The 26,607-nt window shown below is 34.8% G+C and overlaps 4 protein-coding genes, 1 non-coding gene and 1 pseudogene across 7 annotated transcripts; 1 reads left to right on the plus strand and 5 right to left on the minus strand.

The window, feature by feature from the left end:
- Positions 1-5,922: 5,922 nt before the first annotated feature.
- Positions 5,923-7,609, minus strand: LOC140830779 (uncharacterized). Its single transcript, XM_073194253.1, has 3 exons — positions 7,478-7,609; positions 7,270-7,354; positions 5,923-7,193 (listed from the first exon to the last, which is right to left on the minus strand). Exons 1-3 carry the CDS (start codon positions 7,493-7,495, stop codon positions 6,187-6,189), a joined length of 1,110 nt encoding a protein of 369 aa, XP_073050354.1. The 5' UTR covers positions 7,496-7,609; the 3' UTR covers positions 5,923-6,186.
- Positions 7,610-8,951: 1,342 nt separating this feature from the next.
- LOC140831228 (U2 spliceosomal RNA) lies at positions 8,952-9,125 on the minus strand (annotated as a pseudogene).
- Positions 9,126-11,260: 2,135 nt separating this feature from the next.
- LOC140831226 (U2 spliceosomal RNA) lies at positions 11,261-11,456 on the minus strand. The gene has a single exon (XR_012117806.1). It is a non-coding gene; the product is annotated as a U2 spliceosomal RNA (small nuclear RNA).
- A 260-nt stretch (positions 11,457-11,716) lies between these two features.
- Positions 11,717-12,687, minus strand: LOC140829731 (major allergen Mal d 1-like). The gene is made up of 2 exons (XM_073193035.1): positions 12,358-12,687; positions 11,717-12,151 (listed from the first exon to the last, which is right to left on the minus strand). Exons 1-2 carry the CDS (start codon positions 12,539-12,541, stop codon positions 11,853-11,855), a joined length of 483 nt encoding a protein of 160 aa, XP_073049136.1. The 5' UTR covers positions 12,542-12,687; the 3' UTR covers positions 11,717-11,852.
- A 5,266-nt stretch (positions 12,688-17,953) lies between these two features.
- On the plus strand, positions 17,954-21,993 carry LOC140830780 (uncharacterized). 2 transcript variants are annotated; one of them, XM_073194256.1, is made up of 6 exons: positions 17,954-18,416; positions 20,384-20,589; positions 20,732-20,957; positions 21,057-21,142; positions 21,227-21,318; positions 21,606-21,993. In XM_073194256.1, the coding sequence occupies exons 1-6, from the start codon at positions 18,216-18,218 to the stop codon at positions 21,821-21,823; spliced, it is 1,029 nt and encodes a 342-aa protein (XP_073050357.1). In that variant the 5' UTR covers positions 17,954-18,215; the 3' UTR covers positions 21,824-21,993. The 2 variants fall into 2 exon arrangements, with proteins under 2 accessions (XP_073050357.1, XP_073050355.1); XM_073194254.1 differs by having other exon boundaries at positions 17,955-18,416; positions 20,696-20,957.
- Positions 21,994-22,137: 144 nt separating this feature from the next.
- LOC140830781 (protein DEHYDRATION-INDUCED 19 homolog 4-like) lies at positions 22,138-24,986 on the minus strand. 2 transcript variants are annotated; one of them, XM_073194257.1, is made up of 5 exons: positions 24,783-24,986; positions 24,148-24,287; positions 23,349-23,428; positions 22,952-23,212; positions 22,138-22,540 (listed from the first exon to the last, which is right to left on the minus strand). In XM_073194257.1, the coding sequence occupies exons 1-5, from the start codon at positions 24,841-24,843 to the stop codon at positions 22,426-22,428; spliced, it is 657 nt and encodes a 218-aa protein (XP_073050358.1). In that variant the 5' UTR covers positions 24,844-24,986; the 3' UTR covers positions 22,138-22,425. The 2 variants fall into 2 exon arrangements, with proteins under 2 accessions (XP_073050358.1, XP_073050359.1); XM_073194258.1 differs by having other exon boundaries at positions 22,138-22,537; positions 24,783-24,982.
- Between the last annotated feature and the right edge of the window lie 1,621 nt (positions 24,987-26,607).

A 26,607-nucleotide genomic window follows, 5' to 3' on the forward strand; every position in this document is an offset into this window, starting at 1 on the left:
TCCAGTGGGAGCCAAAGACGAGGTAGATCAAAGTCAAGGAGTAAGAAGAAAAATATTTACTGCTTTAAATGTGACGGTAAAGGACACTTCAAGAAAGAGTATACGAGTATCGAGAAAAGTTCTCAAGGAAATGTGGCCAGTACTTCAGGCGGTGGTGAAATATTATTCAGCGAAGCAACAACTGTTGCAGAAGGCAGACACAAATTTTGTGACACATGGATTATGGATTCAGGAGCGATGTGGCACATGACCTTTCGGAGAGAATGGTTTGATCATTATGAACCAATCTCAGGAGGATCTGTATTTATGAGAAATGATCATGCCTTGGAAATCTCTTGGGTCGGTACTATCAAAATTAAAATGTTTGATGGCACCGTTCACACCATACAGGAGGTACAACATGTGAAGGGACTGACGAAAAATCTTTTGTCCTTGCTGCAATTGGATGATATTGGGTGCAAAACTCGGATCGAGAACGGGATCATGAAAATTATGAAGGGTGCGCTTGTGGTTATGAAGGCAGAAAAAGTTGCTGCAAATCTGTATGTACTTTTGGGGGAAACACACAAAGAGGCAGAACTTGTTGTTGCATCAATTGGTTCAGAAGAAGAATTAACAGTGTTATGGCATAGAAAGCTCAGACATATGTAAGAACGAGGGTTGAAAATTCTCTCAGAACGGAAGCTGCTGCCAAGACTTACAAAAGTGTCGCTATCCTTTTGTGAGCATTGTGTTACCAGTAAACAACACAGATTAAAGTTTGGCACTTCTACTGCCTGGAGCAAAAGTATATTTGAGCTGATTCATTCGAATGTTTGGCAAGCATCGGTTGTATCCCTAGGAGGAGCGAGATACTTTATCTCGTTCATTGATGATTTCTCTAGGAGATGTTGGGTGTTTTTCCAGATCTTCAAAGATTTTAAAGAGCGGGTTGAACTTGATTATGAAAAGAAAATCAAGTGCTTGAGGACTGACAATGGAGGAGAATATACCAGTGATGAATTTGATGTATATTGTCAACATGAAGGCATCAAAAGACAATTCACAACGGCATAAACACCTCAACAGAATGGAGTGGCAGAGCGGATGAACAGGACCTTGTTGAACAGAACAAGAGCTATGTTGAGGAGTCCAGGTCTGGAAAAGTCATTTTGGGCGGAAGCAGTCAAAACCGCTTGTTATGTTATCAATCGTTCTCCTTCAGTGGCGATTGATCTAAAAACTCCGATGGAGATGTGGACCGGGAAGCCGACATATTATTCTCATTTGCATACAATTGGAAGTCCAGTGTACGTTCTGTACAATGAGTAAGAAAGATCTAAGTTGGATTCGAAATCCAGAAAATGTATCTTCTTGAGCTATGCTGATGGAGTAAAGGGGTTTCGCTTGTGGGATCCTACTGTTCACAAGCTTGTCATCAACAAGGATGTTATCTTCGAGGAAGATAAAGTAAAGGGAGACAAAGGCACACCGAATTCAAAAACTACTATTTTTTAGGTGGAAAATAAGACGGACGAAGGTCAAGTTTCTTGTGAAGCAGTACCAGAACACGAAGAACAAGAACATGTTGAGTCTGAGGTTTCCAATATGAGGCAGTCAACTCGAGACAGAAGACCACCAGGTTGGCTTTCAGATTATATCACTGAAAGCAACATTGCATATTGTCTATTATCAGAGGATGATGAGACATCGAGTTTCCACGAGGCTACTCGAAGCTCGGATGTATCCTTATGGATGATAGTAATGCAAGAAGAGTTGGAGGCATTAGACAGAAATAAAACTTGGGATCTTGTTACACTACCACGAGGGATGAAAGCCATTGGTAACAGATGGGTCTATAAGATCAAGCGTGATGACAATAACCAAGTGGAGCGGTATCGTGCTAGATTGGTGGTAAAAGGGTATGCTCAAAAAGAAGGCATTGACTTCAATGAGATATTTTCTCTTGTGGTTCGGCTTACAACGGTCAGAGTGGTGTTAGCATTGTGTGTGGTGTTTGACCTACATCTAGAACAGCTAGATGTGAAAACATTATTTCTTCATAGAGATCTTGAAGAAAAAATCTATATGTTCCAGCCAGAAGGTTTTGCAGAAAAAGGCAAAGAGAACTTGGTTTGCAGGTTTAACAAATCTCTGTACGGTCTCAAACAGGCGCCGAGGTGTTGGTACAAGAAATTTGATTCATATATCATGAGCCTTGGATACAACAGACTGAGTGCAAACCCTTGTACGTATTTCAAGAGGTCTGGTGATGATTATATTATTTTTCTATTGTATGTGGACGACATGTTGGTAGCATGCCCCAACAAAGATCAGGTCCAAGGATTGAAGGCACAGTTGGCTAGAGAATTTGATATGAAGGACTTGGGACCAGCAAACAAGATTCTATGGATGCAAGTTCATCGAGACAGAAGTAACAGAAAGATTTGGCTTTCCCAGAAAAATTATTTGCAGAAAATCTTGCAACGCCTCAACATGCAAGATAGTAAGCCAATTTCGACCCCTCTTCCTGTTAACTTCAAGTTATCCTCCGAGATGTGTCCTAGCAGTGAAGCAGAGAGGATGGAGATGTCTCGAGTACCATATGCATCAGCAGTGAGAAGTTTGATGTTCGCCATGATCTGTACAAGACCGGACATTACTCAAGCAGTGGGAGCAGTTAGTCGGTATATGGCGAATCCTGGAAGAGAGCATTGGAGCACTGTTAAGAGGATCCTTAGATACATTAAGGGTACCTTAAATGCTGCATTATGTTATGGAGGATCGGATTTTACACTCAGGGTCTATGTCGATTCAGATTATGCAGGTGATCCTGATAAGAGAAAATCTACTACTGGTTATGTGTTTATACTTGTAGGAGGAGCAGTAAGCTGGGTTTCAAAACTGCAGACAGTTGTGGCGTTATCTACAACAGAGGCAGAATACATGGCAACTACTCAAGCTTGCTAGGTTGCAATATGGATTAAAGGTTGTTGGAGGAGATCGGACACAAACAAGATACTGTTCCTTTGTTTTGTGACAGTCAGAGTGATTTGCACATCGCAAGGAATTCAGCCTTTCATTCCAGGACAAAGCACATTGGAGTACAATTTCACTTTGTTCGAGAAGTAGTAGAAGAACGAAGCTTAGATATGCAGAAAATCCATACAAAGGACAACATGCTAATTTTCTAACCAAGCCAGTGAACATTGATAAGTTTGAGTAGTGCAGATCCTTAAGTGGCCTAGCAGAAACGTAAGCATTGGAGAATGGAAAGATTGAAAGGATGTATGAAGATGTGCTTGATTCTCAATCAAATCTCCAAGTGGGAGAAATGTCGACAAAGAAGTTAATAGGTGGGGCCAAAGTTGGCAAATTTGAATTGCATACTTTGAGAAGAAGAAAAAAACGTGCTGCAGGAAATTTTGTGGAAATATGAATACGTGTTTTTAACGCGTATTCACACCGACAGGGGGCTCTATAAATAGAGATCCCCCCTTCATTCTGAAATCATCCCTTTTTCGAGTTTTCTCTCATCTTATAAGCATTTGAGTGCTTAGTTCTATAATATTTGTGAGGTGTTTGTTCTCCTGTATTAAGAAAGTGTGTGTTCTCTTTGGAAACACAGTGTGTGAGTTGTATACCACAAATATTATAGTGGAATTCTTTTCATCTTGCCAATGATTTTTACCCTACTAATTTTTAGGGGTTTTCCACGTAAATCTCGGTATCCATTTTATTCTTTATTTTCGGGTTTTATTATCTCAAATTCCGCACGTGAGACCAGCAGTACTCACAAGAAGCTTGAAGAGAACAAGTAAACAGGAAACTTTCGTATTCCTGTTCACGGAAAGTGTATTGTCTGTTGGATCAATTTTATTTATATGAGCTTATATGTTAATAATTATGTGTTGTGATTTTTCTATTTAGTTAAGCCCAAAATAAAGTAATCAACTAATGTTTCAGGTTATTGGACTTTAATATATCTAATAGGTTGTGGACTTTTAATGTGTAGAGACATAAATGTAATTTTTGTTTTTATATGATGGGTTAAAACAAAAATATCAGAAAATAATGACAGACGTTATTTATATATGAGTCATGGTCCTCAAATCACATGACATCTTGTTCCCTATTCTCTTCCACATTAAAATAGTTCAGACGAGTAAACAAAAAGATTCTCTCAAGCAAAAGAGCGCGTAGAACTTAAAAATCAACACACGTTCTAAAAAATTCAGAATTATGAGTTCGCGTATGCTTCCGCTTAAGTTTTTAGTTAAATTTTTATTGATTTAGCATAATGGATTATGTGATTTATGGATTTTCCCAACCAAGTGGTATAAGAGTCACTCATGCTTGAATCATTGAGATTTGTTTAAAGTTTTTGGATATAATTTGGTTCGACATCTGAAAAAGAAAATTTTGTTTAAAATTTTTTTTGATATGATTCATATACGAAAAATATTTTGATTGAAATCAAATCTTTTAAAGTTTCAGTTTTGGTAAAGAGATTTTGGTTGAAAATTTTAAGGATACGGTATTGGACTTCCATTTTCAGTCCAGTTTTTGTTCAAAAAAATATTTTAAAGGAAAAATAAATAACAAAAAGGACATAGGACGCGCCCAACAGTGTCCAAACAGACGTAGACGCGCATAGACACCTCTAAGGGTGCCCCGCGCGCCCAGGGTTGTCCAAGCAGTCGCAGGCGCGCAGGGGCGAGATTTTGGGGCGCCCCGCGCACCCATGATGTTTTCCGCAATATCAGGCGTGATTTTGAGCTCTCCAACGTGCACCGTTCGGATTTTCCAAAAAAATATTGTTCAAGTTAATTCGGTTTAAGCTTAAATAAATAATTATTCAAATAATGATAATGTTATATATATTTTAAAATAGATTGATTGAAATAAAATGTCACAAAAGTTCTATCTTTTATAGAAATTTATTTTATTTTGAATTAAATAAAAAATTGGTATATGTGATTAATATGGATATTGATCGAACCAAATGAAGGTTAATATTTAATAGAATTACATATGCACGTGTGGTGGTAAACATGTGATAGTTGTTCGGTTTTCATTTGAATAATAAATCAACATGAAGGAAAATTGTTATTTGAAATGATAGTTATTATCGGTGTTTGACTAATGCGTCAGGATATCAATTACAAATCCAAAGATAAAACATTAACGGAGTGTACGTCAATATATGTTAGCAACCTAGTCAAGGTTGACCATTAAGTTTCAGCTTTCTTCAAGGGTGAATTACTATCATGTTATTACCCTACTTTGTTTTCGCCTGCTAAGCTGAAAAACCTTATTCAAGATTTGCTTAAATACCGATTCATTCGGATGAATCCGTGAGTACCTGCAAATGCTCTATGACACACAGAATCTTCCCTGATGATGCATAATCATGTTCTACAGCAGGATAATTGATTGTTTTCATAACCCTTTGATTTTCCCCATCTATCCAGGTCGTCAAGCAATATAAGTTTAGAAATGATATCTCCTTCCAAAACCATTTTTTCTAAAATCGTGTGCTGGAAAAAATGGTGTTTCCCGTTTAAATATTTAGAATCAAACTTTCTGTGGGTTGTATAAACAACTTGGGCACGAAACATAGAAATCTGGCCATCCCTTTACCGACTAGAAAGTTCTTTTGACTTTTGGAGAAAAGTGTGCTGAATTTGAGATGCTCTTCAAATTATCCATCAATCTTTTCTCACGTCAAGAAATTGACTGTTTTTCTTCTAGATGTGTTATCTTTGAGGGACTAAATTTTGAAGGTTATCCTTCGTGTTTCAGATTCTACCAAACTTTGAAGGTTGTCCTTCGCGTTTCAGAGTAGTATAGATTATTAATGGTCCTCCTTTGTTTTGCAGCTATAATCAATTACATGTTTTTGAGGATTTTATTCCATCTTAGATCATATAATGATAAATATGAAGGTGGAATGAACTAGCTTTACTAGTATTCTTTCACATGGAATAAATGCTAGGTGCGATTAATCAAGCCATTACTGCAAAGGAATGCAGGATAAATGCTTTCATGCACTTACAAGATAGGAATCTAATTGTTCAAAAATTGCACCAAACTTCTCTCCAATAACAATTACCCCAGAAGATTGAGGGGCTTCTTTGTTGTTCTCACATAGCTTTTGAGTATGCTCTCTTTCAGGCAATTCTTCCTGATTTTTGTGCAGTCTATTTAAGCTATCCTGCATGCATTTGGATTTTCCTCGCTGAACATTGATGTGATGTTACCATTCCCATTGCTTGTGTTCCCACCGTGGTAATCCTGGATGTAGTGGTCGGGTATACTGTAGCGTGAGTATCTCGGTGGCGAGCGGGGATATGCATATTCGGTTACATAGGGTGATGGCTTGTATGAGTTGTAGCTGTGAGTCACGTAAGTGGGTTGAGAGGGCTCGCTTCCGAATCCTGGCCGAGTGGTGTGAACTTGTGAGGGCTCGTCTCTGTATCCCGGTCCTCTGGTTGAGTGTTGAGATGTCTCACCTACGAACCCGGGGCCTCTAGTGTGGGGCTGAGATGGCTCGTGTCTGTATCCCGTGCTTCTGGTGTAAGGTTGAAATGGCTCTCCTCCGAATGCTTGATGACTGTACCCCGGTCCTCTGGTGTACTGTTGAAATGGCTCACCTCCAAACCCTGGATGACTGTATCCAGGGCCTCCGAAATAAGGTTGAAATGACTCACTTCCGAATCCTGGATGACTGTATCCCGGGCCTCTAGCATAGGGCTGAAACGGTTCATCTCTGAATCCCGGGCCATTGCTTTGGTGGAAGTTCTGACCATATGCATATCTGTATCCATATTCTGGTGGATAACGGTATACGACATGAATTTCTTCAGCATCCTTAGGCTTACAAGGTTGAGTGGGCTGGCTTGTAACATTTGCAGATTCGGTTGATGATTTTGGCTCAGGTGGTGGCGAATCATGTGGCTCCTCTACTGGTGGTCCTGCTTCTGTTTGTGCCTGTTCAGCTGGTGTGTCCTTGTGCTCCGGTGGTGGTGCTCCTCCCTCTGGTGTACCACCTTCATTGGCTGGTTCAGTTGGTTGCTCCGGCTGCTCCATATGTGAACAAATAACTGCACTCTTCCTTGTCTTCTTGATGGCTTTTACCATCGCCACAGGGTCTGCCCACCCGATTATTGTTATTTTTTGTTGTGGAAAATCAATATAGAGATCGCATATACCTGTGAGACATACCGTGTTTCGCATTAGATGAAGCTCATCAATAGCTTTGTTATCATTCAGTCTGAATTTTCTTACCAGTTATTCCTTGCAGAGCTTTCTTGATCTTCTGAACACAACCATTACAGTCCATTCGAACCTTGATCTCTGTGATTCTTGGTTTCTGAACATATTGTTGTGAAATGATTACATAATCAAAGAATTTTTTAACATGGAATATAAAAAACTATTTGTTGCTGTTATTATTCATATCCTAGCTAAATGTAACATGGGTTTAAGAACATACCTCCATTTCTTGTGCCATCAATGGAGATTAGGGAATGATGATGGAGAAAGTATAAAAAAAAAAAAACTGAGGTATTTTACAATGGAGAGATTAAAGAGGGAACTAGAGAATCAAATATATGGCATGCATTAGTTCATGGAGAAGGAATATTTTAAAGTTGATGAATTGTGGGACATGCAAAGAATCTCTTTTTCATATAAGTTTATCTTTGGAGGGCTATTCTCCCCTTTTCTGGTATTGTGGGTCTCCCATAGGAATGGTGGTCTTTTGCTCGAGTTTGATGTGTTGAGGGAAGGGAATTTGCTTTTAGTGTTTGATAAACTATGGCCATTGGTTGCTTATTTTAGTTTATTATATATATAAATATGTAGTAGTCGACCGACATGACCTTGATTGGCAGAAACTAGCCAACTCCATCTATGGTCACTTGGCTAATTGATAGGTCATGCATGCCAAGGGGTAAATAGAGGTAGATGGCTTGATTGTTTGTTATGTTTGTGCACATATTTTTATCACATAGTCAAAATGTACGAAAGAGCGTGTGTGAGCGATGATAAAACTGTAGTAATTTAAATAGCGCCGGTTTTGAATTTCATATCTAAATCGGTCGTAGTTGACCTATTCGAAAGTAATAATTAATAACAATAATTACACTTAATTATATATATCTTGATACATAATAAATGTAACTTTATATAATTATTATCAAATTAATATAAATAAATAAATACAATATAACACATGCGTCTACCTGAATATATGTGGAAAATAACTTGTTTGAAGCGTGAAGTTATAAAGTTGAAGTCGATAACCAGATCTGCAAATTTAGACAAAAACACATGTTATAATATGGAATTGTAATATTATGAAAATCACTGAAAAATGAAGGAGATGGGTATATATAGTCAACTAGCAATGATTTTCTAAAAAAAAATTGTCGCTAATTTAAATCAGAATTTCAAAATTCCAAATGACGATGAAATTGAATTTAAAAATTGTCCCCAAATTTATATGAGAACCATCGATATAATAACCACGATTTATTTATTCTTCTCAGCGACGAGATACTCAATATGTCGCTAATGTTAACAATGATTTAGGGTAATATGTCACTATTTTTATTACGATTTTTTCGTGAGCAAATAAAAATGTGGTAGTTTGTCCACAATTTTACAAAAATTATGGAAAAATTTAAAAAAAAAAAAAAGAAAAACCATAGCTAATAAGATTTTTTTCAGTGGATTAGTCCAATCAGATGTTATAATAATTCAATTTGATTGACAACATTTCCACATTAATTCCAAAAAAAAATTCTTGGCCCGACGATTTTATTTTTTAGAAAAGAAAAATTTTGGAAGTCAACTAATTTACTGAGCATTATCTTAATAAATCAGAGATGTCACATCTATCATTACATTAGCAGTACTGAACAATTCGTATATTTATTAATTGGGCTTAATTTATACTTGGTTTTGTAGGATGCGCCAGGCCCATGCAGTAGTGCAACACAAGGGCGACGCTCGAAAGCACGGATAGCAAGCTATCTTTAAGGACCTTCCCCTTAAAAAAATAAATTTAATATCGTGTGGGCCATTGGCCCATCAGCATATACTACACTTGATCTTAGCCAAAAGGCCGAGAAAGGTAATGGGCTCACTAATTTTTATCTGTAAGACGGGTCAATCTTACCCATATTTACAATAAAAAATAATACTCTTAGCATAAAAAGTAATATTTTTTCATTGATGACTAAAATAAGAGATTCGTCTCACAAAGTACGATCTGTGAGACCGTCTCATATAAGTTTTATCTTAGCCAAAATAATCAAACCGAATTCCATTTGATTTAATAAGAAATTCTGTTTTTTTTTTGTCGTGTGATTTAATTTTTTTTATTTGTAAATATATTTAATCAGTTATTTTAAAACAAAAAGTAATTAAATCGAAAATATCAACAGTCAGAAATCGCCATTATATTATTTTATTTGGCAAATTAAATTATTTATCACATACATTATTAATTTTCTGGAAACATGGGTTCACGTGAATTTTCCCATGTTTTGTTACTATTTTTTTTTTAAATAAAAGGTTATTTCTATTAACAAACTGCAATAAAATAAATTCAATTTACTATTAGTTCAATTGGTTTTTAATAATTAGATTAGATTGGTAACCTAACCGATCCATGGCACATCTTAACCTTGTATAAGGATTTTTTTAAATTTTAATTTGTAAGAAATAAGACGTAGTCACAATTAAGGGTGGGTAACGGTCGGTTTGGTTCGGTTTTAGTCTACAACGGTTCGGTTTTTCGGTTTTCGGTTTTGAATATCTCTAGTCCAAAACCAAACCATTGTATTACGGTTCGGTTCGGTTTTTTTGTAATACGGTTCGGTTTTTACGACCGGTTATATACGGTTGGCTAAAATTTGTTGAGAGATAAAATTATATGTCACTTTTTGTCTTTAAAATCTAAATCATAGTATTTTTCAAATATTTAATTTGAATATATATATATATATATATATATATATATATAAATATATATATAACATGTGTTGTGTATAAATATGTCATACGAATATAATAACTGTATATAACTAATTAACCATGTAAACACGGAAAATATATGAATCCAACGGAATATTCAGTAATAAGAATGATAACAAGGTGTCAACCAGCTCGAACGGAACACACATAATCTTACGAAATATTAAAGAAATATATACAGAAAAAAAGAGAACGTCGACTGATGAATGGTGAGAAATAAGAGAAAATGATCGGATTGAAAAATTGAGGGTTAATGATACTAAGTTCATAAATCTTAATAGGCCCATTATATATAAAAAAACTTATATTTAACAATAATATGACCCATTATACATAAAAACCTTATATTTAACAAAAATATGGCCGGTTCGGTTTTTCGGTTTTTTTGGGGCTTAAAACCGAAAACCGAACCGAAAAACCGAAACTTTATATATTTTAAAACCATAACCGACCGAAAAACCGATAAAATCGAACCATTTAAACCGAATCGGTTTTTTCGGTTTTTCGGATTTTATGCCCACCCCTAGTCACAATTCACGAGCTCGTGAAAAACAATGATATGTTTAATCATATATTTATAAATAGTTTTTTTGTGAAACAATTTTACATATCTTTATTTGTGAGACAGATCAATTATGTCTACATGTTACAATAAAAAATAATATTTTTGACATAAAAATAATAATTGACCCAAATAAAAGATTCATCGAACAAAATTAACACATGAAAGATTCCCACAAGATTTTTTTTATATTGTATTAAGTAAGTTAACTTTAAAAATTTCGAAAATGGATCACTAATTGATGCGTAATACAGGGATAAACGAATTTAAATCTAATCTTTCCAGACAGGATACAACATAGATTTTGTTGATATATCGCACCTTGGAAATTTCAAATTGATTATGGTATATCAAACCGCATAAATTTTCTTTGAAGAATATTATTGAGTTATTGTAAATCAAATTTTTTTACGAATTTAAATTTTAAAAAAGTTTGGTCTTGCATTGAATTCTATATTTATCATTCTAAAATTTTAAAAAAAAAATATTCAAAACATTCTTTAAAAACCTTATTTCAACAATTATATAACTTATATATATATAAAAAAAAGTTATTTATACATACAGCACATACCGGAAGGAGGTAGTTATGTCAAAAATATAATACACAATTTTGTCTCGTTGATTTTAACCTTACCCAGGAAACAGGACTTAAAATTTATAGTCGTGTTGGTGGGGTGTGCCAGGCCCATGCAATAGTGCAACGCTTGGGCGACACTCGAAGACCCAGGCAGCAAGCTACCTTGATGGGCCTTCCCCCTAAAAAAATAAATTTAATATCGTGTGGGCCATTGGCCCACGTACCAGATATTAAACTGATAAGAACAGATACTACACTTGATCTTAGCCAAAAGGCCGAGAAAGGTATGAGTGTTATGAAGTGCTAGCCCACCGTTTTATAGCCCTTCTGGACCCTGAAGCTCATATATGGTTTCAATGTGGGATGATAATAATCTGGAGAATCTGGGCCATCATATTCAACATCGAATTTGCATATGATTGAATTTCGTTGGAAATTCAAACAAATGTATATTTGGTATTTCCAAGTGTATGCTAAAATATTTACTCTCGATTTATGATCACGTTAGACTTCGACATTATTGTATATAATTATAAGTCTTATTTCAATTAACAAACATATTTATTTGATAAAAAATACAAACCTATGACATGATCATCCAATACATTGCAAAATACAAAAAGATTCAAACGGAACAAATAGAATACGATAAAAGTCCAAGATTTACATTAAAATCGTACGTTCTCAATTATAGGCATGAGGGTGTGCCATGAGATAAGCTTCAACAACCTCATACATGCCAACGGCTCTATCTTTCCCATGTTCGATATCTTCTTCCTTGATCTCCACATTCTCTTTCGTGAAGTATTCGCTTGTTATCTTGCACACACATCCCTCGAACCCATAAGCCTCAAACTTAACATCGTAAGTGATTCGATCTAGCTTGTCCATCAACGCATCTCCTTCTATCAAAGTGTATTTACACTTGAAGTTCTCTTCATCAATTTCATCGATCCTATGTTTCACATATCTAAATGGACTAGCTACAAGAAACATAAGGAACAAAAATAAATTTTTAATTTAGAACTACAAACTTTAAGATCGACTTGCAGTAGCATATATAGTTATTGGTGGCTTTATAAAACACAAAGTAATGTAATTGTTCCGGACTCGCCAAACCTCGAGTTCGCGGAGGAATTCTAAATCTTAATAAATAATTATCTATATTATGGTTTGTATAGGCTCTAACCTTCGGTGAAGTTGAGCTGTTTGATCATCCGGGGCTCGCCATTTCCTTGAAGAAAGTCTATGCTCTTTATCGAGGAGAACATGAGTTTTGGGGCAAGGTTGTGGGAATCCAAGATCAAGGCCTTGAACATCCTACTTGGGGTGACTTTTGTCTTAAAGGATTGGGACACTTTGATGACGCCCATGTTTTTCTTTTCTTTAAAATCAATGAAACAAGATGATTTTACTTGAACCGGAGAGCTTTGGTTTGATAGATTAGAGAATAAAGGGTTGTCGGAGTTGGCAATTTTGAAGGGAAAGAAAATGGTGGAATGGGAATGAAGTGTATGCAACACAAAAGTCTAAATATTCAAAGTCCCCACTTAGAAACTTAAAAAGTAGTATTTCTTCTAGTGTTTTTTACTCATTCAAAGTCCGTGTTTTTCATGTGTTCCAAAGTCGTTCGTTATGCCTACCCACGTGATCTTTCTACACCTTGAAGACTTAATTGAACTATTGACCCATTGGTTATCGTCGCTCGCATTCAATATTGTAAGGTTTTGTTTAACACAAGAGTATAGAAAGTATTGAATTGATGTATATCGGATTTAATTAGTATCGATGTATATCGGATTTAAGTGTTGTGTGGGGTGTTGGCAACATTTGTCAACAATAGGCTTGTCAAATTGGGTCAGGTCCGTCGAGCCGGTCCGCCCCGCTATAAAAATTGAGCGGGTTGGGTTGATAAAATAGCAGCCCGTTTTGAGGACGGACCAAAAAGCTGCGGGCCAAGACGGGACGGGCCTAAACTGGCAGCCTGGCCCGCCAAATTAGGGAAGAATTTTATATTTTTAAGTTTTATATAAAAATTCTTATTTTTTCCTTATTTTTTCTCATGTACCTAACTTTCATCACTCTAGTATGCTTCTGTTTTTTTTTGAAGATGTTATGCTCTCCAGTCTCCTCCCTTTTCTTTAATGTTTAACTCGACTAATCCAGAATTAACGAAATAATATAGTATATAAATTAATTATGTGTATTGTTGAACACAATATTTTCTGAAATTTACAACTGTCTGTTTACTCGACTTTCTGTTATCTTCCAATGTTTCTCATTTTTTAAGAAAAGGTGGATGGTAAGAATTAGGTGCCTTGTGCGAACAAACCATTCAGATCGTTAATTTTGTTTTCTTGTGAGGACAAACATTTAAGAAACTGGAGAAACAAAAAAGATTTGGGATTCACCTTTAAAAGTTTCATTGTATTTACGGTTGGTGATATTACATGAGTTAAATGTTGGTACTTGTGTACGATGAAATATTGTGTGAATTAGAATAAGCACTTTATTTTTTTATGGATTATGTTGATTGTTGTATGCTTTCAATGTCTTATTTCAATGTTTTTAAGTTTTTTTATGAAATTATTTGACTGAAATATATTTTTCTTCTATATTTATTGTAATACTGTTCAGTATTTTTTTAAAAATAAAATAAAAGGATCGGTCCGCCTAACCCGCAGACCAAGGTGGGTTGGGCTGGGTTGGCCATTTAGAGGCCCGCCCCGCCTAATGGCGGGTGGCGGGCTGGCCCGTCGCGCCAGCCCGTTTTGACATGTATAGTCAACAACATGGAGCGAATATTTCAATTAAGCACAAAATTCAACTTTAATAAATAAAATACGCCAGAATAAAATAGGCACAAGTATAAATGCTTGTGTGGTGCCTTAAGACGAAATAATCACTAAAAAAACCAACTTGAGTTTACCAAAACAAACACTAGTTATTTTAACCAAAACTAATTTCTTCAACTCATTGAGAAAATAATTTGTTTTCTAAAACAAATAACCAGCCTAAAACGTATTCAAAAAACAAAACATAGTGCCGAAAACTGGAGTAATAAAAACACGAATCTTCAGTCAACACTCACACGCGTGTTTTTGCAGATGTCTCCAACAATCACGGAAACACGTAAAACAACAATCTTCAAACAACAAAGTCCGTGTGAATTGTTTTATCCTTTGAAGTTCACAACATGCAAAAAATGCAAATGTGCGAATTCACGAAAAGTAAGTCTTTATCTTATTTATAGTTTTCTTCTCTCATAAATTTTATCTCAAACAGAATCCTACAAAATATGAACGGTCGGAGTTTATTTCTCAATTTCTATTTTTCTTTAGTTTTCTTCGTTTATTATATTTTCTTAAGAGATGAGAATGAATGATCAAGTTAAGAATTCATTATCATTTGTACTTAGAAATCAGATATTTTTATCATTTTCACATAAATTGATTCATTGTTATACCCGACATTCCCAAAACTCAAGAAATATTGTGCTAAAAAGTAAGAAGCCTTAGTGGGAAATAGTAAGAGCCGATTTTGATGAGAAGCTTCCCGCAGAATTAGGAACTCCCTACGAGAAATACAAATCGTGCTTGATTTGGGAAGATTACTTCAGTGCCTATGAGGAAAACCCGAGATGAGATGCGCCACCATGATTACATTTTAGATCCCCGTGAAAAAAAAAACCCAAAGAGGAAAGCAATGCAGAGAGATTTGAAGAAGAAACAACGCAGAAGTATTTCAAATGACGGAGTTTTGGGTTTGATTTCAAATGAGCTCGAAATTAGAGTGAGCCAAATCAACTATTTCAAATCACTCTATTTATCAAACGATTAGAGTGGATTTGGGATTAGGACTTGAAATCCAAATAAGTCCAAATCCTGTAAACGTAAGACGGTCTCACAAGTCATATTTTGTTGGACAGATCTCTTATTTGGGTCATCCATGAAAATATTATTTTTTATTGTGAATATCAGTAGGATTGACCCGCCTCACATATAAATATTTGTGAGATCATCTCACAAGAGACATACTCTCTATATTTTATATTTTTTACTTTATGATTGATTTCATTCTCCAGTAACGGAGACATTTGAATTATATTCTACTTAATATAACTAATATTTAAATACATAATCTATATATTAAATGTTTCATCAATAATTTCATTGTTAACAATAAATATATAACTAAGATTTATAGATTTCAAATTCATGCATTCAAATGCAATCTAAAAAAATTTGGATTATGTCCAATTGTTTTCGTTTATTCCATGAATATGCACTTCTCATTTTCGGAAATATTTTTCAAATTTTTCCTTCCGCGTTTTCAACTTATAAATATGGACTTAATTTTTAATTGAAGAAATTATTTTGAAATTGCATTGAAGTTAAATATTTTTTACGTTAGCTAAGCAAAATTAAATAGGATGAAAAAATTACAGTAAAATCATCAGAAATAATACTCGATAAATTAAAATCATCAGTATGGATAATTAAAACTTAACCCGACCATTTGACATGATCAACTAAAACGTCAATTTTTAGTTATATTTGGCAGGTTGATTCGGATTGTTTCACCCTGCCCGTGCAGGCAGTATGAACGGCCCGGATCACTCAACCTCCATGTAAAAAAAAAAAAAAAATTGACTCGAAAAAATCCGAGCCGTTGGATCGATTTTTGCGGACACTGCCAACAAGGGTAGGGTCGAGTAAACCGGTTGATCCATAACCTGCTATAACCCACCAATTGACGGATGAGGAAACATGACGGATGTGACTAATTTTGACAAGTCTAATTAATTATTGCACCATCATTCGTATGAATATTATATATAATTGATTAATTGATCAGCCAAAAACTCGAAGCATGCTGATTGTTAATTAATTTATGAATATAGTTCCACAATAAATCCAGACCCCTTGATAATTAACTAATAATCAGGGTGTGCATGGAGGTAAGCTTCAATAACATGAAACATTGCCTTTACTTTCTTTTTCCCTTCCTTAATCTTCTCTACCGTAATTCCATGATCAGTTCATCCTTAACATGGTAATGGCTTGTGGTTTAGCGGACGGAACCGCCACCGTCGATCAGAAGCTTCGATTTTTTGAGGACGTAGGAGATAGAATCAAGGATTCGCTTCAAAGCGTAGCCTTCGATCACGGTGTATTTGTATACCTTGTTTTCATTGTCCATGTCGTCGATCGTGTGCTTCACGCTCTTGAATTGGCTGCCTGCACTTTTTTACATGAAATTTTGAACTATTAATTGATTGGGTTATTTTTCTTAATTTATTATGAAAACTGAATATTATGAGAAAATAATTTTTGGACATGTTGTTACAATCGTCTTGTACTTTGTCAACGTTTTTGGTTTTTAGTATTACAAATAGTCAAAATATGGTTAGTACAGAGTTTTTCCCCCCATTTACCGTCATTCGTAAAAATATTGATATGACATCGAAGATCTTTAACACAACATCAAACAGTGTGTGAATGTTAACATAATGAGGCTTTGTAAAAGAATGGTCTCGGTTTTCATACTAGGAGTGTGATTTAAGAGTCTGCACGTTCTAATATGGATGATGCGAGGTAGAGTTAAATGTGTGATTCACGGCTCGGACTTGTACATAGGCTCAAACACAAGTTTGACTTGATTTTTATTTTTTATTTTTATTTTTATCATTATATGGATTAAGAATTATATATATTAAATATAAACCATTTATATTTTAATTTAATGAAATTAACTTACATTACCACTCAAAATCAAATAAACCCAATTTAACACTTAAGTTTTTGTTGTGTAGTGTACAATATATGAGAACGAAAAAGAATATGCTATAGCATAAACCCACATGATCAAGACAAAATTCAACGTATATAATGTGATTTCAAAATTGTTTCACATGTCAATTTTGTGATACTATATCTTATATCTTATCTGACTCAGGAAAAAATATTATTTTTTGTAATATTGTTTTTCACTTTATATATAGATCGAATCAACACGTCTCATAGATATAGATATGTAAGATCGTCTCACATGAGACATACTTTGCGTGAATCGAGAAGTTTAGTTTTTTGGGTGAAATATTAGAGTTCATATTAATATAAATAAATAGGTTATATGAAAATTCAACAATCCATGAATCGAGTATTAAAGATACAGTTTCAGATACGTAACACAAACAAAATTCAATGGTTCTGCTCAAAATAGTGTATAATCTTCATTTTGTTTCCTTCTACATTTCAAATTCAAATATTAAAGCATGTTAAAATTATGTCTTCATTTTAAATAAACAAACTTATTGATTTTATTATATCAAATTTATTGCGTGTCAAATTTAACAAAAAACTATATTTTTAGTCATGAAATTACCCTGTTTCACTTTTTTATTATGTTGTCACTCATTTATCTTAGTCTATTAATTTTTATTTTTTCAATTTAAGTAATTTCATTAGAATACTAACACGACGTCGAAAAATGACGTTGTGTTATCGAAAATTGCTGACATGATGACATATATTATTTTTGTGTCTGATGACATAATATCCCGATGATATATCTAAAAATGAAAATTTATTAACATTTGTGGAATTTACGAGAAAAATAATAAACTCACATGTATCGAAATGAGATAATGTTCCGAATACAATTATACAAAACATTGCAAAAAGGAGAGTTGAAAAAATTGATTTCACATTAAAAAAAAAATCTTTTAAAAAATTGATAATAATTATCCAACATAAATGTAGTCTCTACGTGCATTCCCGAGTCTTTGCATCCCAAACCATTTATTTGGATTCGAAGTTTTAATCAAATTACCCAGGCTTTCAAAACCCTAATTGGAACAAAGGGATAAATTTCCCAAGTTGCACTTAAAACCCTTCAAAACCCTAATGTCATTGGTTAAGCAGAAAAAAAAAACTGTGATCAGAACTCAGGTGCAAGGAATTAGTGTATTGCGGGGATTTTGTATTCAGATATCAACTGTATATTTTGTGTGTTCGTTTTAGTTAATATTAATTTGGGTGAATAATGTCGGCGAGGAGGAAGATAGGGGAGGAGAGATTGTACTACAGTCCACCAGCTTTGAGGAGGCAAAACCAGCAGCAGCAGCAGTTGAAGTTAAACTCCACGCCTTCAATACCAGAAAGAAGGGAATTGAGTCCGGGTTCGTACTTGGATCGGTTCTTGGAGCACACAACTCCAGCTGTACCTGCTCGCCATTTTCCCAAGGTATATAAAGATTGGTTTGTTTGCCACATGTTTTTAAGAAACTGTGAAAAGTCAATTCAATCATTCTTCTTAGTCTTGCCCTGCTCATTTATTGGAGATCGCAGTGGATTGCTTTCAATTTTGTAATCTTGGTGTTTTGTACATTGAATAACGGAAATTTGGAGTGAGAAAAGTTTGTTATGCTATTTCATTCGCAGTCTAATTGATGATTGAAGAGATTATTGTGTGGTGGAAATGTGATTGAAAAAAACTAATGTCTCTTGCTCTGCATACCAACTAAAGGAAGGTGTAGAGACGCAGGCTTCCTCTTTATAATTTCTTTATGGTGGTTTTGGGACTTAATTTGGAAATGTTTTTTCCAGAGGAAACATATTCATGAACTCATAAAAAGATAACATATAATTTTTTTCTTCATCTATTTTGTTGGATGGTGTATTTTCTTTTCCTATTTATCACCTTAAACAATTAAGGTTGTGCCTATCTGAGAAAAATTGACAGAGACACAACTGAGATGGTATGAACATGCAAAGGCGACCAATAGAGGCTCCAGTTAGGAGATACGTACCCATATTACGAATTGAGAGATAAAAAAACTTGATAGAAGCGATTAAGCATGAAATACATTATCTAAATATAGACGAAGATACAGTAGAAGATAGGGCACAATGGCGTAGCAGGATCTATATAGACGATGTTGCTTATTGGGATAAAGGCTTGTGGGTTGTTCAAGGTTGTAAATGGCGGGAGGCGGTGGCGGGGTGGTCGGTGATCGCCTACCGCCTCGGCCCCTAGGCATTTGAATTTTTTTATAGATAATCATATACAATCATGCAATATAATCACAAATACTCATCATTTTATATGTAAGATGTGTAATTAAATAATGTTTGAGCACAAAGAAACTTCATACAATATAATATCATCTAGATAATGTACAAATAAATATATAAATACAAACTAACAAGATAATTAATAAAGATTAATCATCATATTAATGTTATTATGCTAACAAAGTAATATAATTACTTTTACCAAAAAACTAAGTTTCATTTTCAAAGTTTCAATCCATTATCATTGAAACAAGTACTAGACTAAACACAATTAATCTTCCAAATCATCTACATATGCATCTAGTGTATGGTGGGCTTACTGGTTGAGACTTGAGAGTTGAAATTGAAAACCAAAAGTAAAAAAAAAGAAAGTGGGGTGTGCTAGGGTTTTGAGATTAAAATTAGTTTACTTTAACTAGATTTTTATAATTTGTTGACTATAACTTAAAAATCTTGACTGTCTGCCTCGTCCGCATGCTCACCCGCCTCCCCAACGTCGTATAACTTGGGCCGCCTAAAACACCCGTCTCATGTGTAGGCGGTGCGTCGAGGGGCGCCTACAGCCTAGGCGGCCTCCTCGACCGCCATTTAGGACAGTGGTTTGTTGTTGTACCCTTGAACAACAAAAAATACATATGATATATGATTTGGGTGATTGAGCATTTTCAAAAGAATACATGCTTCTGCGATAGTCATATATTTGATTTATTTTTTTATTCCTTTTTCCGCTCTTTCCGATAGCAGATGAGGCAGATAATTTTTTGTATTATCCACTTTTTTGTCTCATATCTTCATTACTTCTCTGGATGGCAGAGGTTGATCTGTTTTATACTGGGGTTTCATGTATTTATTTTTTCCCTCCTATGCTGCTTGTTCCTTCTGCTGCTTAGGGATATTAAGTGAGCTATGAATACCACGGCTATATGAGAAGTTGTTCAACACCAATTACTAAAGCAACCTAAGTCAAAGTATGTTGCATCATGACCCTGGTTTATGGAACTTAATCATGATGAACTATTTGGTCATTGATGTCGTGGGGTTGGTCTGCAATCTATTTATTTAGTCACCTCTTTTGCCTGAATTAAAAGACAGTGGCAACAAAATAGTGCTATAACAAGTGCATTTGGATATCTGCAGACTAGTCTCAGAACTTGGAGAGATCGTGATATTGAGTTCCATCCATTCTTCGTCCTTGGTGATCTTTGGGAATTTTTCAGAGAGTGGAGTGTTTATGGAGCTGGAGTTCCAATGGTTTTGAATGAAGGTGATTCTGTTGTCCAATATTATGTGCCTTCTTTGTCTGGCATTCAACTGTACATAGATCCCTCAACCGTGGAAAAAAGGTTAATCCTTTTTTAGTTCCATTTTCTGATACAGAGAAACATTGACATTCTGATATGCGCTCTCTTTTCATTAATCTACCCACTGTGTGGTTTAACATTGTGACAGAATACCTCACGATGATGGTGATGCTAATTCATCCAGGGAGACGAGTAGTGATGGTGGCAGTGAATATGGAACAGACAAAGATGTTAGTAATAATCAGAAATTACATACTGCGACTGTCCAAGAGCATAATGAGCTCTCAGGAAGAAACAATCCTTCGATGGGATCAACAGTTTGTGGTGACATTAGCAACCCCCCAGGTTTACTTATTTTCGAGTACTTTGAGAAGGAGCTTCCATTCCATCGTGAACCATTAGCCGATAAGGCAAGTCCAGAAATCTTCGAACAATCTCTCGTATTTTTTTTATGACTTATACGTTCACACTGATATAAAAAAACGTACTCGTTTCATTACTTTCCACAGATATCAATCCTGGCCTCTCGCTTCCCAGAAATAAAAACATACAGGAGTTGTGATCTGACTCCATCAAGTTGGGTTTCTGTTGCTTGGTAAACTTTTCTTTATGAAAAAGATGGTATGGGAGATGGTATTTTTGTATTATGAAACTGAAAGAGATGGTCTGTATTATGCAGGTACCCCATATACAGGATACCTGTAGGCCCAACTCTGCAAAATATTGATGCATGTTTCTTAACATTCCATTCCCTTGCAAAACCAGTTCAAAGTATGCTGATTTCTCCCTGTATCAATATTTATTCCTTCCTTTGGTGCATGTGATTTCTCTCGTGCTGTCATTGGGTCGGGTTTGAGGTATCAAATTGGGGTCTTGACTCGAGTATGATAGAATTGTATTTCAGTTCTGTTATGCATATATATGGTACTCTTGAGTGGAGGTCATACTTCTGATAGAATCATAAGCAATCCTCTATCTTGGAGTGATACCAGCCCCAACTCTTTACTACTACGATATAAATGATAAAACATGACTGATACAGAATTTCATGCCCACAGGCAGTGAAAGGATGCGTGATGGTCGCAGCAAGCTCATGCTACCAACTTTTGGACTTGTTTCGTACAAGTTTAAGGCCTCCGATTGGATTGCAAATGGAGTTTCTGAAGACCAAAAGTTCAATTCACTCTTGCAAGATGCTGCCAATTGGCTTCGGTCGTTGCAAGTTGATCACCCTGATTACAGTTTTTTTGTGTCACACAACACGAATTGGAGATAGTAGTGGATAAGCTAGCATCTCTCATCTGCTATGAACTCCAGGCTGTGGCCATAAACGTGAGCTTCTGCACTTTGGAATTTGCTCCTTACTGTTTCACATCGCGGGTATATGACTAAACATACGCTCGCATTCGAGTAATAATGGATTGTGGCTGTGAAAAGTTGGCGAGATTTTTCGATTGGAGAAGTTATTGGGAGCCTGATTTATAGCTTTTTTCTGTAGCCAAGTGCAGATACGGAAGTGGGCTGGAACTGTAGTGTGTCTAATGTTGTCTTACTGGTTTTATGGGTTAGTCCCGACAAAATTGCAATAGATGATGACGGATAGTATTTACATGTACACAACTTTTTGGCTATGCATATTGTCATAGATTGTACATTAATAAGTTTGTGCAAATGCTGAGTTAACATCAATCTTGCAACAAGCAAATTCCAATATAATTGAGCACACTTCAATGGTTACAATATATGCTATGTTGATACCATATAACAGGCCTCAAACGAGGCCATATTCTCACTCAAGCGGTTTCTTGACCCTATTCTCTGCTAACTAGATCAATCTTCAGCTTGAATTCGAAAACTTACACGTGACCTCCAACATTCCTAACTCAAGTCATCATCCAGAAACGTAGACAGCAGCAGACCTTGGACAAATTTGCTTCTTCGTGTCTTCTCTTTTTGGTCTTCTTCGGACAAGGGAGGCTGTTGGACAACTCTGCTACAATGAAAAGACCAGATATGAGATGCCGTCACAAGTTTGTAACACACTTCTCTTAAGCATGGTGTTCTTTTCGGTTATCTAAGTGCCATTTCAACCCAAGTAATCGTAACGACATCACATTTTGCTAGGAAGGGGGAAAAACAGATCCATGAAAAACTTGGAAGTGACAAAACTAGATGGAAGAAATTGCAAATCATGTAATATAAGTGTGTAGAATGAACCCAAAATTTTCAGGAAAGAGGTTGAACAGGAGAGGAAGGGGCAGGATAGTTCAATTGAATAAGGGGAAAAAAGTTGAGTCTAAGAAAAAATATTAATTATGGTACTTTAAATTGTTTTTCTGCTTTAGTCGAACAACCTGCCCTCCCCTCTGTTGGGTCCCCCTAAGTTTAACCAAGATGACTGTACCCGTCCGCCAGAGTCTCCACGAAGCTTTCTTCTGTGGGGCTAGCTTCAATTGAAGATAGAGTTCGACCACTAGGAGATTCATCAGCTACAGTTGGATTGCATATGAAAGAGTTCAACAATGGATCAGGTTCCGAATTCGATGTAGGAACCACAAATGAAGATCCCTCAAGAAGGGATTGCAGCTTTCCTTCCCGTAAATCTTTTCTCAACGAGGAAAAAGGCAGATTAGATAAACCCCTGCGTATTCTTCTTTTTCGGTGCATGTACTACACAATTAAAGAAAACCACGATCTAGAAAAACAATACCAAACACAATAAAATGAAAGGACAAGACTGATAATGATTTACTAGTAATAAACGTTAAGTCTCAAAAGCAGTTTATAGCTTTGTAAAGGATATCTTGAGAAGACTTCCATGCTGCATGGTCATGTGGCAAACTAAATCTGATGCAACTTTTTTTGAGCAAATAGGGCACACCTGTATGTGTAACAATACATGAATGAATTGCAGTGACAGAACATCTGAAAAATCATATGTTTCAGGAATCATGATATCGGCCATATCAAGATTCTGAAGAGTTTAAGATTCTACATCTAAAAGTAACATATAAAATTGTCGTAATCCAAATTCCAAAAATAGGTTTCTGTAACACTTCAAAATAGGAATATTATTGCTGGTAGCACTATGCATTTGGGTGCATAAAGCAGAATGATGAAAAAAAGAGACAATAATGGTAAATTCATGTCTAGTCACGCATTATAAATATCGATTAATGTCATCCATGATCACTTATACTTCTTCAAATCACCACTTCTAATGCCATACACCTAGCGCCCATACTGGATGGATCACATAAGAATGTAGCTCAAGTACTTTGACAAGCATAATCTTAAAATAAAGTGTCACACACTGCATCTTATTTAGGAAGCATTACCGTGTGTTTAGGCATATAAACTATCTAACAAATCTGCTTAACATACTATTCTTATACAGATCGATCCCGGCCTAGAATTCTATTATTCTGTTTATCGCCGACACAAAGTTTGTTGATGCCCTACCAACGTGTTTGTGCCATAGTAACAAATCTCTAGCTTGATCCCATAACTGATTCATTATGATAATTTTATACATCAAAAACTCGCTCTCTCATCCGCAAAGCACAAATGAAAACAAACAATAGGAAACTGATGATATACCCCATTTTTGGCTTCGATGGCATGCTCTTCATCAATATGACAACAAAGTCCCACCATATCGAAATCCTGCCCACAAAACGGGCATAGAAACTCCGCCCTCAGCTCCCCTTCTCCTTCGTACTCTTCTCCATGATATGCATCTGCAGTAGATCCACCAATACAACACCAGATTAATCCAAACATCTTTTTCATACACTATACAAACAGAATCATTCCACTTTTTTTTTTTTTTGCATCATAAAGTGGAATATTTCATTCGCTTAACCACCAGATCCATGTTTAAAACACGTAGATAAAGAAGGCTTGACGTTTCAATTATTATTTCCTCTCGACAAACCAGAAGCAACCAGATAAATCAATAACTGAAATTTCCAAACTTTAAATCTATAGCCATGTAAACGATCAAGATTTAGCAAACATTTATACATTTTTTTTCCAAAAAAAGCTCAGCTCCATTTCTACTTCTCATACTCGTCCACAAAATCAAAATTTCACCTACCTATCAGCCAAAAAAATCAAAACTTTAGCTCAATCCCTCGCAACCACAATCTTCCCCTAAAAGGGAAAAACACAGAAGACTAACAAAGAAAGAAACCAAGAGAAAAATGCAACGATCGAGGTAAGAAGAAGAAAACCCGATCGAGATTGGAATCGCCTGTAACCAGAAGAACTTCGAATCCAAGAATCAGAGTCCATCTCCTTGAATTTCACTAAGGCACTAATGCCCAAAAATCCTCAGAATTCAGGGTTTAATACTAAGATGATATGATAAGTGAAGCTTCGCCGAAAGAGAGAGAGAGCTGTGCACCAAATGCACGTACGATCTCAGATTTTGTGAGCAATTTTGATTATTATTATTAATATTAATATTAATGCTCACCCCTCCTCGCTAACCTTCGTATTTAACCAAATTATTTATTAATATTAAATAAGGTCAGTTCATCTAATAGCCACGTGATTAATATGTATTAGCCGACTACTTCGTATTTGTATGTTTTTTTATAAATAATTTGAGTTATATTAAAATAGAAATAATGTTTAATGAAGAATTATAGTGTAATTTGAATTAATATATTTAAATAACATCATATCATAATTATAAAAATTAATGAAAAATTTGATCGTAATTTTAAAATAATAAATTAAAAATAATGAAAAATTTGATTCTAATTTAAAATAATAAATTAAAAAACACAAAAGAAAAAAAACCATAACTTGTATGAGACGGTTTCACCGATCGTATTTTGTGACACGAACATCTCATCGATAAAGTTGACTCATTTCACAGATAAAGATTCGTGATCCATACTAAAAAAAAGTCAAAATAGACCGCTGTATCAAATTTGTTGTATCTATCATGATCAAACCTGATAATTATAGTACATTTGTAGTAAACGCTGAGAAAATTTTCACCAATTTATTGATGTAATTTACGGAGAAGCAGATTTTTATTTTAAAAAAAAGTAAATAAAGTAATGGACTATAACATTTATATGTACTAACTATTTTGCACACGTAGTGTGTATATTTTTTTATAATTATTTATTATCTTAAGTGAAATTTGACAAATTATCGAATAATTAAATATTATTAATAATAGTAATATATATATATATATATATATATATATATATATATATATATATATTATTTGACGAGTACGCGAAATAAATGACGTATGTTGACCATAATTTTTTTTAAAAATTACAAGTTTATTTATGTAAAAAAAAATTGATGGAAGGAAATCCTACTGCCACACGTGCCAAAATTGAATTGGATATACATGTGACGTGCGTCGTTTCACCAGCTGGAAAGGTTACAGACCTACGTCTGTTCCACACTGCAAAGGACTGTGACATTTGTGTTCAGACATTTATACGATATAATAATCGTGTGCTCTATGTAAAAAAAGAGAGTAATAAAGGGAAAATAATTTTTTTTTCTTGCGTCTTTATTTTTTAAAAATTTTGGTTTATTATTTTGTTAATTTTTTATTTGGTACATTGTATTTCCGTATACGATTATTTTGATTTATACAAAAAAAATTTATGAGATGGTTTCACAGATCAATTTTGTGGGTCGAATATTTTATTTGAGTCATCTATGAAAAAGTATTACGTTTTATGTTAAGAGTATTACTTTTTATTTTGAATATCGGTAAGGTTGACCCGTCTCACAGACAAAGATTCGTGACACCGTCTCACAAGAGACTCACTCATTGGTTTATTCTCTTCCGAAGTGGCTAATTTTTACCGAAAATGATTGATTAAGTTGTGGTTGAACTTGACTAAAAAACAGGGATCTTTTGATATATTTTTTTTTGTCTAATAACTTGTCGGTTTTATAGTTTAGATCCACTAACTTTTTGTATTTGTAAAGTAACTTCAAAATTTCGATTATTTTGATCCATCGAACATCATAATATTAATTTTTTTTTTTCAAAGTTGATTAGACGGTGAC

The sequence above is a fragment of the Primulina eburnea genome, chromosome 4 (genome assembly GCF_022965805.1).
Source record: "Primulina eburnea isolate SZY01 chromosome 4, ASM2296580v1, whole genome shotgun sequence".
Lineage (NCBI taxonomy): Eukaryota > Viridiplantae > Streptophyta > Magnoliopsida > Lamiales > Gesneriaceae > Primulina > Primulina eburnea.